The sequence below is a fragment of the Psittacula echo genome, assembly GCF_963264785.1.
Source record: "Psittacula echo genome assembly, chromosome: 6".
In the NCBI taxonomy this organism is placed as follows: Eukaryota; Metazoa; Chordata; class Aves; order Psittaciformes; family Psittacidae; genus Psittacula; species Psittacula echo.
This window is the reverse complement of record NC_137743.1, coordinates 10752091-10769460: the sequence shown is the minus strand read 5'-3', so window position 1 is coordinate 10769460 and position 17370 is coordinate 10752091. Positions and strand designations below refer to the sequence as shown.

At 39.7% G+C, this 17370-nt stretch overlaps 1 protein-coding gene across 2 annotated transcripts in view; it reads right to left on the bottom strand.

Moving 5' to 3' along the window:
- The window catches only part of GPAM (glycerol-3-phosphate acyltransferase, mitochondrial), a 29366-nt gene extending 12410 nt beyond the window's left edge, over positions 1-16956 (bottom strand). Inside the window, exons 1-11 of one of the 2 annotated variants that reach the window (XM_080621648.1) lie at positions 16860-16956; positions 15389-15518; positions 13295-13417; positions 10399-10472; positions 7362-7475; positions 5951-6100; positions 4381-4477; positions 3273-3409; positions 1802-1901; positions 939-1151; positions 425-538 (exon numbers count right to left, since the gene is read on the bottom strand). In XM_080621648.1, the coding sequence (XP_080477774.1) occupies positions 425-538; positions 939-1151; positions 1802-1901; positions 3273-3409; positions 4381-4477; positions 5951-6100; positions 7362-7475; positions 10399-10472; positions 13295-13417; positions 15389-15490 (1224 nt within the window). In that variant the 5' untranslated portion in view covers positions 15491-15518; positions 16860-16956. Of the gene's footprint in view, positions 1-424; positions 539-938; positions 1152-1801; positions 1902-3272; positions 3410-4380; positions 4478-5950; positions 6101-7361; positions 7476-10398; positions 10473-13294; positions 13418-15388; positions 15784-16859 lie in introns of those variants that run through there. The other variant, XM_080621647.1, reaches the window with a different exon arrangement.
- Between the last annotated feature and the right edge of the window lie 414 nt (positions 16957-17370).

The window sequence follows — 17370 nt, the reverse complement described above, 5'->3', positions numbered from 1 at the left end:
TTAGCAATTTTAAAAGTCCAATGAGGTAAATGGCCTCCCTCAACAACAATGCAAGCCAATTAATTGCTTAAACTGGAGAACAGTATTCAGTTTCCTTCAACTCCAAATGTCCCTAAAAAGTAAAGAATTACTACATGATGCAAGGATCATTTTAAAGATTCTCACCCCAGTGAGAATACTTATACTACTTCAAAACTAAACAACACTTTATATCAGCTCTGACAATATTTCAGCTTAACACAAATCTGTCCAAAGACTCACACAATCAGCAAACCAGGGATACTTTTGTCCCACCAGAATGAACTTCAGCAGATAATGCTTGTGATGACAACCCACAAGGAGAAAATGTAAAATAAGTGTGCCCCACTACTGAAAAATTGAAAATGTCAAGCCTTAAGAAGGATCTTCAAAATATGAAACTTACTTTTAAGGAAAACGGTTGTGCAAAATCGACTCTGACGCACCCATAGTTCTTCCGCAGCATTCTGAAGACTCCTCTAGCTATACTCCAAATACTTTCATTCTTCTTAGGCTTGCCCTGGAAAAACAGAGGTGGTTGTTCTGTTGTTGGTTTTTTTTCCAGTTTGCAATTAAAAGGTTATGACTAAAATTAAAATGCATGTGACAGCAGACAAAACAAGGCCAAATCTTTTGACACACCTCACAACTTCAATTAAATCAAGAGAACTATTTTTTCCATAGATAACAAGTAACACGTTCAAGTGGGTATGTCTCAAATTTACATTTAGAACTATGTCACCCATACCTCCGCACTCCCTATTAGAGAGGTTTTATGATTCATGGCTGTACACTCTACAACACTAACATCAAGGACATGAGACAGAGGACTACTAGCACGTCATTTATATACGTAACACATTTTCCTGCACATAAACAGAAAATCCCCTAGGCAAAACAAGTTGTTCAATTGCTCTTACCAGCTGTTCACTGTTATAGTGACCTTCAATTATGCGATCATAAGAGATTCCCACAGGTATAATTAGGACATCAGGAGTAGCATTTGAGAAGAGAGCATCCACCACTACAGATAAAAGACCTGCTCTAGCACCAGATGTCTTTCCACTTCGAGACCGCGTGCCTTCCAAGAATATTTCTAAAAACTGCTGCTGTCTCAACAATTCTTCTATGTGCTGAATACAAAAAGATTGGAAAAGAAGAAAAAATTATATTGGCAAATTCACATTTGAAATATATTGTCAGCAACCATTTCCTTTTGCAAACACTGGAAGATCATGAGTTGGCATGAATACTTGTGAAAAAACTAAAACTAATGATTAATCCTTGACATAAACCCAGACCAAACTGCAATTGAATTTGCATGCATATACAAGCAGTGTAATGCCATTTGCTCAGGAACAGCATCTCCAGCAACAGCTGATCTAGTCAATTTGCATACATCAATCCTTCTTGTTCCTCAGTACATCCTATTATCTAAGATGCAAATACAGCTATTATACTGAATGGCACAAAGGATTACAACAACCCATCATAAACAGAGACTTCCATTAGGTTATAGAATCTGCATAGATCTGCCCCAGTACAAAAGGAACCAGAGAAAAAAAGGCTTAAGTTTAACATTAATTCAGAGCTTGAAGCTGCTGGGCATTCAATTTTATTCTATACAGCAAAGACTTCATACAAAAATATATCCTTTTTTGCAGCATGAAACCTAAGACAAATTCAAAGCAGTAAAAAACATCCCCAGACTGATAGAACTCACTTTCCCACTTGCCACCTGACTGAAATGCTACCTAGAGAAACAAAGACAAGAAATACATACCACATAGAGCAAAGCTCTGTAGAGGAAGTCCTTACGACCATCAGGACTCTGATCTAACTTTCGACGAATGAAAAATCCTCCTAGCTTGCGGATCAATGTGCTATATAATAAAGAAGAATTATACTCCTTGAATTTAGTTTGTAGGAAACTATTACATGTCCAGTACCAAATTCCTAGCACACAACAGGAACTGAAATTACTGAAATTCTGAGACACTAAAACATATTATATTATTTGCAAATGATGGGACCATACAAATATTACTCTATTTAACTTAAGAAACAGGCTTCTCTATGCTGTCTTGCCTCACTTGCCAGACCCCTTGCCCTCTGCATTGACTCTGACTGGGAGACCATTCTACATTGAGATGCTGGTGCCTCATATAAGAGTTAAGCTGAGTTGGCCAAGTCTGTGATGTGCTGCACATAAACCATGGCCCTTGTGTCCGTGTGTACTGCATATGCCCTTTGCTGCAGGATCAGCTCAGCCAACTAATTTTAATAGAGGAGCCTGTAGGCAGCATCCAGTTGGCACCAGTAGTTACACCACCTGCGCATCCTTTGTCCAACAGTGCAGCAAGTTCCCATGAGAACATCCCTGCCACTTGACAGAAGAACTTCTGAATAGTTGTTTTCTTGTAAGAAAATCCCATACTAACTCAAACAACCAAAATGTGCAACCCCTTCTGCAGACAGGGTCCACGCAATGTGCTGAATGTGGATCGGAAGCCCACTGGATGCTGCACAACTTGGGGTTCCAGTGTCTAAAGGCCTCTTAGATTACCTATGTTAGTCTCTCTCTTTTTATACTGCTAGCCCTAACAGATAATAATTTTAATCGACATTTCATAGACCCTGAATGCCTTTTTTACTGGGATCCTCATAGACCAGCACCTACTCATGCAAAACACCCTCTAAGTCAAGGTATCCCCCCCTTCTTTCCTCACCATTTACCGCAATATCCAGTGGCTTTTTCAGAAATTAGTTATCACCAAATTCTGACTCACTGGCAAAATACTACCTAAAACTCTGTATGTTCCTCAGCCACCAGAAATACAATTTAAAGAGAGACCACACCAGAGTACTTTCCACAAAGTATTGCACATTCAGTACTGTTGTTGCCCATTAGACAGGTCACTGAACTTCATGAAGAGCTGCCCATTCACAACACTTTTTCACATACTCATCTTTCCTAGTCACTTACCCATTTTGAGACTCCTAGAAGAAAGGAATATTCTTCCTTACCCTACTTAGGTTATCACAGTTTCTCAGAAGGATTTTGTTATGCTCTCTCTAAGCATGTAATAGGAACCAAAGAAGTTCTAAATGACAGCCTAATAATACTCAAATTATCTTACATTTGGACATAAGATATATGGAGTAATAGGTCTCCTGAAGTTCCCCCACTCAGTCTTTTCACAGAATCACAGAATCATTAGGGCTGAAAGGAACAAACAAGGAGAGGTTATTACCTGAAGATGGGGATGTTGAGATTGTTCCCTGCAGCAATGTAAGGTGCTTTGATGTTATGGCAGAAAAGAATGAATGTAAGGAGCAGGTAGTCAATGTGGGATTTGTGAACAGGCAAGAAGATAAGAGGCAAATTCATCTATGGTGGGGAGAGAAGGAAAAAAAGAGAGAAGACAGTCGGTAAGAAATGTAGAATATTACTCCTTTTTTGATCAATCACTGAGATTGCTAGCATCATGCTATCAGAACTGACGGTATTTTCCGGTTAGCATCCGTTTGTTTCCTTCTGGTTTTCAGTCAGCTGTGACACAAAGACATTTTAGTCCACTGTACTTGCTATTTTCACGGGCTGCGATTTTTAGTTGTATGCATTACATTTACAATGATTAATATTCCCAGTTTCTTCAGACTCACAGTATTCAGACAACAATCAAACAATTAAACGGATGTGGCTAAATCAGTGTCACCAAAGTACTTCTATTTCTTTCTATTAGATATCAGCAAGGTTTTATGAATAGTGGGGTTCCCAAACACCGTAATCAGAAGATAAGAGAAAATATTAGGAACCTTTTTTTTTGTTTCATTTATCCAATCCATCTTTCTAAGGAAAACCCTGCAGAAAGAATCAATTAATTTGAGTGTAAAGAAAATGGTAGATTTCAGGAGTTATTTTGATCAATTTCAATAAATATTGAATGACTGGGAACAAATTTCTAGCAAGAAATCGAAGTTTATTTCTTAAAGATTTTTATTCCAAATTAAGGCGAGAGTGAAAAGTCCTAAATAGACTACTACTAATTTATTACTGGCTGCCTCAGCACAAAAAACAAAATATTGCTGGATGAAGATTATCTGCAATAATCATTCAGCCTGATAGCTCAAATTTGATCCTAAATCAAAATTAAAACCAGAGTTCACATAGCATTTTAGCTTACACAACTCAAAGAGCATTACATTTAATTAAAAACTCTATTTCACACATATGAGACAGTTCTACAAATCTGGTATCATAGACTTAGCAGAACTCTTCTAAAATGAGAAAGTGCTGTAAGCATTATTAGAAACTACATCAGAAATCTATGTTATTAGATTTTTCTCATCCTCCTTTACCTCTGTTGCTGCTTTGACCATTTCTATTTGACCTCTGTGGATCTGAATATTCCAGAAAAAGCTGTTAAACAACTTCAGTAACACCCAGCCAGTCAACCTGAAGGAAGAACAAACACAATTCAAAAAGCTCCATTCATTTCTGCCTCCCTCTTATATTGCATCTATATGCCAAAAGGCAAAGCCATAAGATCTCATTACTTTATATTCAAACAAAATTACTACAAAATCCAATTGCTTAGCAAGTTTTTGCCTATCAGCTAAGCCATGGTTAGTAACCACATTTCAGCCTCCTGCAGTTATGACACAAATCTTGTTAGTGTCAACCTCAGTGAAGGCTGTTCAAAGGGCAAAGACCACTTGCCATACAAGGCAAACTAACGGCGGTTGTATAATCAATTATAATAACTAAGCTAGTTATGTTAGGTGACAGTATCTATCTGGTCTTGTGGGAGAACTTAATATAGTTAGAAAAATATAGGATTTGCATCATAGAACTTGGTAAAAGACTAGGAACATTACAGAGACAAATTCATCCCTAGTAGTAATGGGTAGACACTACAGTAGAAGATTTTGTCTAAGGTGCTTTCTGGGTTATGATATTCAGTGGGCTAGTGAAAAAAAAGATCTTTCACAGTTTAAGACACTACAGCTAGCTGCTTTCACCCATATGAGCCTGAAACAAAGGACACTAATACTGGCCTGCATTAGGAATGGTGTGGCCAGCAGAAACAGGGAGGTTATTCTTCCCCTGTACTCAGCACTGGTGAGGCCGCACCTTGAGTACTGTGTCCAGTTCTGGGCTCCTCAGTTTAAGAAGGATGTGGAAATGATTGAGCGCGTCCAAAGGAGGGCAACGAGGCTGGTGAGGGGCTTGGACCACAAGCCCTACAAGGAGCGATTGAGAGAGCTGGAGTTGTTTAGCCTGGAGAAAAGGAGACTCAGAGGTGACCGTATCACTCTCTACAACTTCCTGAAAGGAGGCTGTAGACAGGTGGGGGTTGGTCTCTTTCACCAGGCAGCAACTGACAGAACGAGAGGACAGAGTCTCAAACTGCGCCAAGGAAGGTACAGGTTGGATATTAGGAAGAAATTTTTCACAGAAAGAATAATAAAATATTGGAACGGTCTGCCCAGGGTGGTGGTGGAGTCACCATCCCTGGATGTGTTTAAAAAGAGATTGGATGTGGCACTTGGTGACATGGTTTAGTCGAGGTGTAAGGCATGGGTTGGACTCGATGATCTTGAAGGTCCCTTCCAACCTGGTAATTCTGATTCTGGTCTAAGCATTAGCACCAAATCCAGCTTTCAAAAGAAAAAAACCCATGCTTTTATTTAACCTTATCACAAAACTTATCCCTTGAAAAGCCAGATCATTTCTGCGGCATCGGAAAATGAAGACTAACTACTATTTCATTAGTTAGCCATTAGAACAGGGATTTTTATGAATAATGTATTATTTTTTTAGAACAGCTATTATTTATGAATGTGTTACAAGCTCTGCTGGTATAACACAGAGCGAGCTTGGCCATCTTTCTACTCACTGACAATACTGATAAGCCATTTTTCTTACCTAATTAAAGCAGGCGACACATTTGCTACCATTTCTTGGAGAATTTTCCTGGCTTTTTTCTTCACTTTGTTGATAGCTTTAGGGTCTGCTTGAACAAAACTACCTGGAGTACTTGGTTCAGAAGCTTCATCTACAATGGCCTTCTGGACTCTAACATTAAAAAGTAAAACATGTGAGATAATCAAGCAACAGAACTATTCTATGATTCTAAAACACATACAACAGCTGTGTTGCTATAGGACAGTGATATGTTATGAGCTACATATCACCACAAGAGCACCTTGCAGGTATAAACAAATCTGCACACTGAAATATCATGCACTCCAAATGCATTAAATTTACTTCAATAGTTTTCTAAGCTCTGATTAGATAGATGGACAATTGGTGAATGAACTTAAAGTTGACCATGTATGGTATGTACACTGTTCACAGGTACTGATACTAAATGATCACTAATTTTCAGAAACTGTTGATAAAGTTAAAATGCAGAAAGAATAGCTGAAATATCTGTTAATATTTTTTTCTGTCACAGCAGTGTCACTTACCTTATTAGACAGATTTATGCAGTTGCTATTTTGCACTGCGTAATTCCTTGAATTCCCACTTTTGCAAAGCATAACTGAATTTTATAAGGACTCTTTTCCCCATTTAAAACATATTGAACAGAGATTAAGTGGTTGAACACACCATAACTATAGCACAATGCAGTCTGCTTTGCTTTACAAAAGCAACACTATGATCTTCAGATGGGACTTGAACATTAAAAATTCAGGAGAGTTAGGAATGTTAATGTAGGCAGTGTGTGCCCTCTGACAAGAGTAGACTCGAGGAGTGGGCAGCTGAATTTCTTTGTGTCCAAGGAAAACTAATACCTTAATAGCTTAGCAGGGGCTCAACATGCCATTTAAAATGCAGTATATGAAACAGAAAACAAGCTCCACAAAGTAGAGGGTGTGTATTTCATTCTACAGCTTTTTTCCAGTTTTGCCTCATACTCTTGGTGTACACTAAGGGTACTCTAAAATACTGTTTTCCAATTATTTCTGAAACACTGAGAACTTCTTATGACTGCAGTATGACTTTAGTGGTAATAATTTACATGAATTACATAAACATAAATTACATAAAAAACCATTTGAAGAGTTCGTATGCAGCAATTTATTTTTCCATGTACTGTCTGCTGTCCACCCACTATGCATCATTCATTTGGAGCATTAAAGCTCTTAATCTCCACTTTTACTATTCAAATGGAAATTGGAAGCTACAGACCTGAAAAGCTGTGCTGAAGATACTGTACACCCTCAAATTTTCAGTCTGATTTTCAAAACCTGCCACTTCCAAATTCTTAAATCATATTATGAAGTATCAGTCTTTCAGAAAAAAGAGAAAAGTTTATTTTGCATTATCTTACCTGCTGTTATTTAGCACATTTTCTGTCAGATTCTTGGCAAACATACCCTTATGAACATCCCTTTCTTGCACAAAAAGGACATAACAAAAGCGTCTTGCAAGCCACCCTCTGTACCTACAAAAATATGAAGGATATTTGAATCTGAGCCTCAAACCATTTCACCACAAAAAAAAAAAAAAAAGAAAGAATATACAAACACTTAAAACACAATTAAGAAGCAAAAGTAAGTAAAGATTTATGAAGGGCTACCTAAAAGCTTCTGTATCTTCTAGTAAACAAGCAACATGTTAATGTTACAGATAATATAATTGATGCATAGCACAAGATATTTGACACAGCTGGGGTCTGCATTATTTCAACTGAGGGTGATACTGGCCCTAAAACATCCATAGTATCACAGGAAATTAGCTACAAACCAGCATATGCATTTTGTCTGTCTGCTGGCACCAACTCCCTAGCTCAGCAAAGAGAAAAGAAGAGGTAGTGTCGATTCCCCATTCGGTGACTTTCCAACAGGGAATGAAAATGCCCAGCTAAGAGATTTGTCAACTTCTTCACAAAATACTGAGTTCTCTTGGGAAAGTTGCTCATGTACACACAGCGTAAACTCTCACAGGCACTTCTGAAAGTATGTTTACATTAGCCACCAATACTAAAACCACTTTTTTTGTAACCTTTTCTTCTTTTCCAGTGTTTCTAAACACCCAGTCATATGTGCCTCCTACATACTTTCTACTTCCAAAGTTATAAAAGTAGTAGAACCACTAAATAATCAGTAAATCTCTCTACACATTCAAGTGTTTAACTAAGGCTACTTAGTTTATGCTGCCAGTCTCTTTCTTTTAACCCTCTTCTCTACTCTCTGGATCATATCAATAGTAATTACCTGAGAAAATGTTATTTTGAACAGTTTTACTAACATCACAGACAATGCATGGGATACAGGAAGGGCTAAAATCCAGTCCCCAGCAGTGAATATTCATTACTATTTTCTGTCCTTACTACTCTTACTCACCAGGCCAGGACCGGACAAACCCCAACTCATGCTGGTCACTCCCCAAGCCAAACAGAGCTGGGACCACCAAACAGCAGAACTGATGTGGTAGGGAATAAGTAACAGTTGGAAGAAGAAATTCAATTCTGGCCATTCCTAAGACCAGAGCATTCTCTCTTATGCAAAACCCTGTCCCTACGGCTGCTGTTGCAATACTGATGCTCCAGCGAGTGCCTCAAACCAAACCATGGATGGCAATGCTCATGTTGGTTTCCATGCTGGAGTGCTGCCAAGATCTCGCTCCTTGTTGTCACCCAAGTTACTGATCTTGGCTGTTAAACCTCCCTACCACATTTCAGTAAATTTATACATGGGTTAAAACCAGCTAGGAAAGATGAGAAGGAATGTTTGCACTGCAAAAGGGCAAACCACCTGAGTGAACAGGCCACTTGCACTATAATTAACGTGAGTGCACATGCACAAGTCATCAGCAGTCTGACATGTAACTGTTATACAAATAGACCATCTCAAAGGACAAAGAACTTTGCTATTCATGTTGCCAGGGAAGTAGACTGGTGACTCTGCTTTAATTGCTTTTCCATTTTCCCCCTCTCATCAGAGTTTGAGAGCCTTATTGATTTTTCTAAAAAGCAAAGTTAAGGATGTTTCTTTCTGACAACAATTTTGGTAACTACGAACATATCACAATAGCATACAGCTACTGCAGGGATCTGTCAAGGTATAAAGGCTTCAACATTCATTTTACAGCTTAGCTACTATGTAGTACAATTAGAAAAATCTGTTTTCTAATAATTTAGCAATGACAGAAGACAAAAACCACACAGAATAGACCCAGTCAAGATGTATTATAAAACCGATATATTCATACCTCAGAAAAAGGCTGCATTGATGTCTCAACGCAGATACAGTACACTAGGAGTTAAAGAGAATCCCTCTTGTTTTCCAAGGACAAGAAACTGTGATTAAGTAACCCCATCGGACCTCAGAACTTCATTAAAACTGCCAATTTTCATACTATAATGACATCCAGAGCTAAAGGCATCTTATTTCAGAGTAATTCATTAACCCATATTTTGTTGCTTTTATATTCCTAATTTAAGTAACTCTGACCATTCAAAACCATTCAAGCATTAGCCTTTGAAAATAATTTAAAAAGGTTAATATTATACTCTATTTCTCTTAATTTTCTGTATTCTAAACCACAAGGTCCACTCTTAAAAAGACATCATTAATTCAAATAGAAGAAAGAACAGCCTCTAACATTAGCTTCCTCCCTCTCAAGCACAGCACAATGCTGCTTTTCTTCCACTCAGAGACTTTGGCTCATTTCTTTTGGGCTGCTGGCCTCTCTTTGTTTGCTCTGACTCTACAACAAACACTGCAGGATCTGCTTATGCTAATGTTTACTGTAAAAACCTTAGCAAGCATTATTAACTTTCCATAGAACAGAATAGATTTTTGTATACTTTCAGTATCTTCATCCAAGAACACAAGACATATTTCCAATAGTGCAGATACATCATCATTTCTAGGCCATCTACACCATCCTTCAGCAGCTGCACTCTGCCACGGAGGCAGAGGAGAGGCAGTCTCGCAAGACATGTTCAGATTTAATTGTCATTAGTGATAACAGTCAATGCCTAAATTGTGAGCCAGATCTGCTCAGTAAATGAAAATGCAGCCTGAAGTAATTTTGAAGCATGGGAATAAAGCAGCTTGTCTCAGCATTACGCTATGGATGCTACATTTGCACTAAGGAGAAAGGATTTAAACATGCTCTGGTTTTTCTGAAACAGGTTTGACCCTTACATTCCTTGCCTATAACCCCAAAGGACTTTGCCCAGCTCCCAGACACACACAGCCAGATTCAACAAGTACATTACTTTCCTGAAGTCAGCACCAATTCCTGCATTTTAGGACAGCAACATACACTCACCAAGTCCATACTATCCTAGAGATTTCTCTGTCCTAAGATCAGAACACATTGAATTTTGAAAGCAAAAGACAGACTTGCTACATTACCTTGTATGTGTTTCATTGATATATATGACATTACGCAGACCCAAAGAAGGAATACTAGCATTGAAGAAGTTATCCTGTAAAACCAGGGAGAAAAAAACGTTAGTGGACTATTTCATTACATAGGAATAGTTATGTCTTTATATTCATCATAACATTTCAGATAATGCTAAGTTTTTCAACGCTAATATAAACAAAAGCCAAAGCAGAGAAGTGCTGAACTTGCATATTAAGTACACACAAGCTGTTCTGAAATGAAAATTAAATTCAGAAAGTCACTATTCCCACTCCAATATTTTCAAAGCATTCACTAGGCTTTACCAAATACAGAAATGGTTGTTTTGATTGCATTCTTCAAGCCAGAATATTTTATCATGTTCTGATGTAATATAAACCAGGACTCATCATAATACAGAACCCATCTCTGAGACAGAACTTCATTAAGCCACATTCAGCATTAGTATAATCACAACCCTTTTGATGCTATGTCTGTGACATCCAGTTTGCCGGCAGATCAGGCATCACACTACGGCAACCAAGGGTCAGGATATCCATCCATAGTTAAGTGGCAAATCTCCACACTCCTGCTCTGCCTGAAGAACAAACTCAACCCAGTCTTCTACATCCCTGGTACAGACACTACACGCCAGGCTATTAACTGTTCTGGGATGAGTTTAGGAGCAGTTCCACTTTGGATAAACAAATATTTCCTGGCAGGAAGACCTAAACTTTAATCTTCCATATTCCAAGTACCTTGACCAAGAGGCTAGCTTCTTTCTGCCCAAATAATATTTAATTATAAAACTGGTACCATGCCAACAGTGAATTACAGCTAAAATCACTGGGACTGTGCATGTCAAGGAAGACAGAAACAGGGCAGTGAAGGACATAGATGGTCACCAGCTACAGCAGAGCTGCAGAACAGCCTCATGACCAATTCTGCAATGGGAGTCAGGGAAAAGTCTCATTTATTTGTATTTTTTTTAAGGACATGCCATTTGCCACAACTTCAAAGTAATTTCCTTGCCTATTCACTGGTAATATTTTGTGGATTTTGAAGCTTATGACATGTTCTGGCAAAAAGAAGTGAAATTACGTTTTCTTGTTCTCACAGAAAGCAACAAGTCCAAGACCAGTGCTCTATGAGGCTACAATCTCGCTCTGTGAAATTCATCCTCTAGGTGTAATGTCACACTTTAGCTTTTCCTTATTTAACTCCTTCCCGATCTGTGTCAAGCAGAGAATGTGGTTCTGGGAGACCAAGTGAGCTGATAAAGCATCTCCACCCTGCTGTGAGGAAGAAGCTCAGCTCCCAACACCACATCCTATGCTTTCCCACTGAACACTTTCCCTCATCTCTTAAATTATACCACCTTTAGCATTCATCACACCCCTTAACAAGCCAGCTTCATTCAGGCAAGGCAGAAAACTAAGACAACCAGACTAAATGAATAAATAAAGCAGGCGGTTTTCTGCTTGGATAGTGAATGTCATCAGCCCCCAAGACAGCAAGAAAGAAAACAATGAGGAAAAGCTAGACTTCTCACTCCCAGCATCAGCAAGCTGTGAGTTTGGCCAACACACTTAAGTAAATTTGTCTCACTCATCCATCCCTTTTCCTTAAGAGAATTAACGAAACAGGCAGCTCAAAAGAAAAAGAAGTGAAATATCTGGAGGCCAATGAAAGGATCTGGTTTGTTACTGTCTGCTGCATTGTGGCATAATGCAATAAAGGGCTTAATCAGGTCATGCCCCTTTCTTACGTGGGATCTCAGGGTAGTTAATTAGTTTCTTAGTAAATGTACAAAATACAGAATAAGATTTTTATTTTTAAAGCATGATTCCCAATTTGAGAGAAACAGCCTAATTACTGATAGACTGATTACTAAATGTATAAAGCCTTAAGTTGAGGATTCTTACACATCTCTTTACAAGTCAAAATGCTCTAGTGTCTGCTAGGAGTAGTCTCAGTTTATCTAACTGCTTGTCTTGTTGCCTTTATCATACCTAGCCTTCACAGCACATTTGGATTTCCAGCCCACATTTATATCTCATTGCTGCAATTTTCTGTTCTGGCATAGGAATAGAGTGAAGTAACAACTTTTCCTTGGTCAAAGAAACAAAGGAAATTTTCACTGTATTCCAGCCCAAACAATCATGAAGCTCAGTGCAGGTGCAACTGAGTGCAATTTAAAGCCCGGGGAGTACACGTAAGTCAAGTTACATGATGAACTGATTGCAAACTGCATTATGCCATTTATCAGCATTCTGCATCTTCAGCTTATGGAAAGCTGACCACTGCAGTTCAATAAAGTTCACATTTTAAATCAGCTTGCACAACCTCTCTGGAGCCACCATCTTGACACTGTTCCCAGCAGACAAATATCTCCACTATTGTAACTGGTGTTCCTTGTTTACAGGCTGGGCAGAGAAGCTGGGAATCAGCTAGGTGTAGAAAACCAACCCATCTTCTCAAGTACAGAATTGATGTCTTCAAATTTGAAGGGAAGCACATTGCTTACTTTCAAAACTGTATTCATTCTGATAACAGGGAATTAAGTGTCCTAAAAATAAGGCTTAATACTTTCATATGCACCAAATTTCCATTATTAATCTAGCAGAGCAGATAATTTTTTTCCTATACAATTTCCTAGTGCTAGAGCTGGAGAGTTTTGTGCAAGGAGTAAGTCTGCACTGAAAAGTAGAAGACAAAGCATCACAATGGGTCTGCATCACCCATTAATTATGTGACAAAGAAATATACATAAAGGTGAAAAACTATATTCCTTTATGAAGCAAAAACATTGTGACCTTAATTCTGAAATTAAGAAAACAACTGAAACTTCATCATGCTGCAGTTACACGTTGTCAAACATAATCCATTCCGTAATCTTCTTACCCGGCTTTGGGGAGTGCATACGTAGCAACATCGTCCCACAAAAGGCCTTTTTCTGCCCAATAGAGTCTCTTTCCATTTTAAAGTAGCAGATCGGAAGAGAGTGGGCCTAGAGTTACACTCTCCCTGCAGAACACAAGAGTGCTGTGTAAATAGCCAGAAATACATGTTTTACTGAGTATGTGAAAACTTGGAGTGAGAAACAAAAAAGTAATTATCCCCCCAATTACACAAAACTAAGACAAACTCTTCCAAGATTTTTCTAAAATAAATTATACTACCTCCAGATATTGTAATTTTACAAAATAAAAGCAAAATCAGCATTGTACTTTTGTAACTTAAGCACTGCAGTATTTGCTGACACACAAAGGTTCAAAATAAATAACCCTAATAAGAAACTGCAAGGAAACTGGCAGCTGAGAAAAGTGGAAGAAGTTAGCAGTAAATTACACTTTCAATAACGTAAGGCTGCTTATAATATGAACAATATATGTTAAACTTTACTGGACATCACCCCGTGGAACTGCAGGAAGGCTGAATGCATGCAAAGCATTAACTCCATTGACTTTGCAGGCTATTTTTCAAGCAGTTCCATGCAAAGTGATATGAAAGAGGAACTACTGTGCCTTTTCCAATGTTACACTGCCTTCCTATGGATTACAGAACAAAAAAATTCTAACTGCATTCACAGAACACATTCTCTATGCGAGGACATAAAGAAAATACACTTGACTACAATTTTTACAAAGACATTAACTGTTCCCATAGAAGTCTACTGAATTATTGCTTGCCTGAGAACAAGCACTGGATTGCCATTTTCTGAACCATCTACTCTAAGTTTTTAATAAAAGGAAAATTACAGAAACGAACCAAATCAAAATGTTGCTTGAAATAGCACACTTAAGTGGAAGAACAGCAGGGTAGAACCAATACCTTAAGACAGCTTATGGGCTGGAAAGCACAAATACAGATCATCACATACTTAGTTAGAAAGCCAGCCCAGTGAGAAACAATTAAAAAGTCAAAAGCAACACTGAAGATGCCTAAACACTAAAATGTTCATGTATCATATTCGGCCAGTATGAACTGGCCATTATTACAAGACTAAGTTTTCCATCTGAAATAAAGAAGCATAAAGATGCTAAGCCTGACCCAATTCCTTCTGTATTTACTTCTGTAATGCTAACTTCAAAGTTAATCAACTTTCGAACAATATTGTCTTCCTTCTACTCGCCCCCAAGCCTTGACTGAACGCATCACAAGTATCTTACAAAACCTCCTTTCTATCTCTTGTGTCTCGCCTGCCTTTATCCCACTCTCACAGATCCCTTGGTTAGCGCAACCTGCTGTCCAATGTAACTTGCATCTAGCTAAACAGAAAACCCAGCTGCCAGGACATCTGTCTTTTCCCTCAATTCTGACCATGTGTCCAACTCTTCTGTACCAAGTTCAAACTCCCCCTCTCCAGAACATGTCTAATGCTTCCAGACCTCTGCTTCTAAACCAACCAGGACCAGCACAGTCCCCATGGGCTCTTTCTGCTCCACCCAGCCATCTCTGCTCACTGACCCCTTTGCCTCCTTCAAATCCCAAGACTCACTCCACAGAGGACACAGACTTTTAATAGGCTCCTTATTTATAGCCACCAAATTTTCTTTGCCTCTTGTACAGCACAAAAAGCTTCAGATACAATGACTACACAACCATGCATCTTTAGTTTCACACTCCTTTTTGCTTGTGCATTTCACACTACATGCTTCAGAACAGAAACAAGCTTTCCATTTGATCTCAGTCTACTCCACAATGGAATTCTGCACATTTACTGCTACGTAAAATGATTAGTAATATCACACCATAAAACTGTAAGACTATCAAAAGGGTTTGATGAGGTTTTTCTTTTCCAGCAACATTGTTCTGTAGCACTGCACTCAACTTGGGTTCCTCCTTACATTTCAAGTTAAATTAAAACCAAACTGTCTCACGCATGAGAGGTGACGCCTCAACTTCACTCTTTGTAACAAAAAAAAAAAAATCCACCTCTGACTCTAAGAAAAAATAAGATAAATACTGCCATTAATATTCATAATTTTCACTTACCCATTCTTCATTGGAATGCTTACATCTACTGATACTGCATTCTGCTGAGGTGGATAAATAGGAAACATCTATTGTTCCAAGGGACAAAGCAGTTTCATCCATGACACAGGAGCTGAACTGAAGATCAGAGCTGCGAAATAATAACATACGCACATATGTATACACACACATACAGAGAAACACACATACACATGTATAATTTCGGTGATGGGTATCTAGCAATAGATTAGCAACCTGAAATTTTTGCACCCTTCAGTAGGAGTTAGGTTCTGAAGAAGTTTCACTGCAGGCAGAAATCAGCCTGATTTTAATATGATAAAAAAACCCCAGCACATTCAATTTCCATAAACACAGCACACCAAACAACTATTACATGTTCTTCTCTCCCTGCTCTTCTTCCCATTCATTACAGCTTAGTGCTGTCTCTTTGTGCTTTTCTACCGTTCCTTACTGCCTGTTTTAAACCGTTCTACCACAACGATACACATTTCAGACACTTTCCAAAGTTTACTATTCTCTTGCACCATGACCTCACTCTTTCATCATCTGCTTCTCAAGGACACCCATTATCTACAAAAGAAATTTCATTAAGGCTCTCTCCCAATCCTATCACACAGTATATTTTATGTGTCTGATCCAGCTGTAGTCAAACCAGTTTGCAAACCGCTGGGAAAAAGGAGCGCTGTGTAGAAAAGCACAGCCCTAAATCCAAATGTGCTGACACAGGTGTCATGACAGGCTTGTGGGATTAAAAAGTAGTAGAGAAGTCTAAACTTGCACTATTAAAGTTTTTTTCATGTAATAAGCACAGCAAAATAATTCTCCCTTGTATAAAATAAAAAGTAGGCCAAACACACCAAAACAACTTATTGTTGTATGGGTGATCTGCAAAAGACTGCAAATCAAACTGCTTCAAGCAAGAATCCCAGCATTTCCATCTAGAGAAACTGTAAAGTGGCAATACAGCCTTCTTTCATCTGCCGCCGCAAAGAAACTTACAGCACGGCCAAGCTATGAGCCACCAGGAGCGAGACTGCTCTCATCCTGCACAAGAACGTTCTCAAGAGCAAGGCCTAAAACTTCAGTGCAACGCTTTGTCTTTCTCACCATCCGCCCCGAGCAGGCACAAACCCCTCCTGCGAGACAGCCCCCCGTTCAGAGCTCCCCATACAAACTGGATCTAGCCCATCCACACACATAGTTATCTTTGCACAGCCCAACTACATAAGCCATCTTTTTTAATTTGCTGGCTCTTACACTCAATTTGCCCAATACTCAATACTTTATTAGTGCTCGAACAAATCGATATCTAAACCACCCAATAAATACATAAAAGAAATTTCACAATGAAAAAGAAATGTGTCCTTCTTGTGCTCAAGGTGACCTTGGTTGCACCGGCAATATACAAAAGATGAACTTCAAAACCCACGCCATTAAAATCCTGTTTGAGCAAGAGCAGCCTCATACCTACCTCACGCAAAATCCTCCCTCCCAAGCCCCCGCTCACACAGCCACCGCACCGCGGCACACCATCCTGCGGGCCGGCAACCGCGCTCCGCGACCCCGCACGCTCACGAGAGCTGATATAAAGAAGAATACAGCGGGGTGCAGAGCTGCCAAAGGACCGGTCCCGTAAGCTCCCGACCGAGGCTCCCCGCACACTTATCAGCCGTCCGGCCTCCCCTCGAGCTCGGCTCCACGCTCCGCCGGCGACTGCTGGCCGCGGCCCGCCCCGTCCCGCCCCGCGGCTGCCCCTCGCCCCGCCCCGGTGCCGAGGGCGGCACCTCCGCACCCGGTTCCGGCTCCCACTCTGGCGGCGGCTACCACCGGCACCGAGGCCGCTTTCACCCGGCGTGTCCGCCGAGCCGCGCGGCGGCGCCGGGCCTGACGCGACTTCCTGAGCGCCCGTCGCCATCGTGCGGGCCCCGCCGCCTCCCGCGCGGCCCGGGCTCCTCTGCGAGCCTCCGTACCCCTCGTTGACG